At 44.2% G+C, this 1,440-nt stretch overlaps 1 protein-coding gene across 1 annotated transcript in view; it reads right to left on the reverse strand.

The window, feature by feature from the left end:
• Nucleotides 1-73: 73 nt before the first annotated feature.
• Nucleotides 74-1,440, reverse strand: part of GM2A (GM2 ganglioside activator) — a 30,916-nt gene continuing 29,549 nt past the window's right edge. Inside the window, exons 3-4 of the mRNA XM_006893743.1 lie at nt 576-758; nt 74-229 (exon numbers count right to left, since the gene is read on the reverse strand). Of these exons, the coding sequence (XP_006893805.1) occupies nt 74-229; nt 576-758 (339 nt within the window). The remainder of the gene's footprint in view (nt 230-575; nt 759-1,440) is intronic.

Raw genomic sequence — 1,440 nt, forward strand, 5'->3', positions numbered from 1 at the left:
TGGGTCAGTGTGAGTTTGGGTTTCCACAGCACATTACTGCCCATTCCTTGAAAATTCGACCGTGGCTGGCACATTATTTGCCCTTGAGAGAGATGGCGATCTTGACACAGCTCAGGCGCTTATTTTTGTAGCTTAGGATGCTCTCAACGCGGTAGTTTCCAGTGCTGAGCCAGCTGGGCAGGTCCAGGTCAGGCAAAGCGAAATCAGACTTGGGCAGCGCATAGGTCCCCTGCAGGAAAGCCAGTGCACCATCGGTCAGAGGGAGCCTAGGGATAGGACCACTTCCTAAAGCAATCACTAAGATGACAGCCTTGGGCTTCTCTCTTAAGAGCTACACAAGATTAGAGATTGCCGTTGCTCTATGTAGAATGAAATTTTATAGCCTTGGAGAATACATCCACACTTAAGTGTCCCATTTCTCAGATGGACAAACTGAGGCCCATGGAAATTAGATGGTTTGGGATGGGTCATATCAACCTACTCCACATCTACAAGAGAAATCTAGGGACTTTCTCTCTAAATCCCAACTCTTTACTCCAGCTATGGGGATAATGTCCTCCCTCCCAAATACTCACTGGTTTGAATGGACAGTGGCATGGAAGCCCATAGGCATGCAGGGGCTCAGGGCACAGCTCGCCAGGGGGAATGAAGTTGTCAAGTACACTGCAGAAGTCGTCAAAGGTACAGCTGCCAATCTGTTCCACACATGGAATCTTGATCCAGAAGCCTCCAACTTCCCTCTCTAGTGTTAATTCTACCTAAGGAGGAAGAATTTGAAAAGGGTTACAACTGGAATCACAGAATGTCTAATGAGATGGGAGATTAGAGAACACGTGATCCTGAGGGGACAGTATAGAGGTGCATATACCAATATCATTCTTTTCTATAACGGATTTTAGTAATTGATTGTTATTTCTTTCCCCTCTTCCACTTCAGTGACTCACATATAGACTTATTATTCTGCAGGTAATCATCAACCATTGATTAGAGCTAAGACTTGAATTGAAATCCACTGGTCACTTAACTGCTAACTGTAGCACTGTCTACTGGACTTTCTTGGAAGAAGAGTCTTGATCCTAGAACTCTCTTTTACAAAGGATTTCAGGCAGCTCCAATCAGGTGATTGGTGTTGGTAATCCAAATACATTTGATGGGGACAGAAAAAGAAGGTGAAGTGAACAGAGGCTCCCAATTACTCACCGGCAACTAACCAACTGAGCAATGAATAAACACAAACACACTGAGATCTCAGACTCTGGATGATAACTGAATATTGGAGTGTTAGGGTAAATCCAAAAGCAGAGAGAAGTGAGGACAGAACAGAAACTGTAGGAGAACCTCTCTTCCAAGATCAGGAGTGTCTGCTTATTGAAGCAAATGATTCATATGGCTCTTTGAATCACAGCCATCATTCTGTGATATACTGTAAATGTGTGTGTG

Source organism: Elephantulus edwardii, unplaced genomic scaffold, assembly GCF_000299155.1.
Source record: "Elephantulus edwardii isolate Elephantulus edwardi_28Jun2011 unplaced genomic scaffold, EleEdw1.0 scaffold00130, whole genome shotgun sequence".
Classification (NCBI taxonomy): domain Eukaryota; kingdom Metazoa; phylum Chordata; class Mammalia; order Macroscelidea; family Macroscelididae; genus Elephantulus; species Elephantulus edwardii.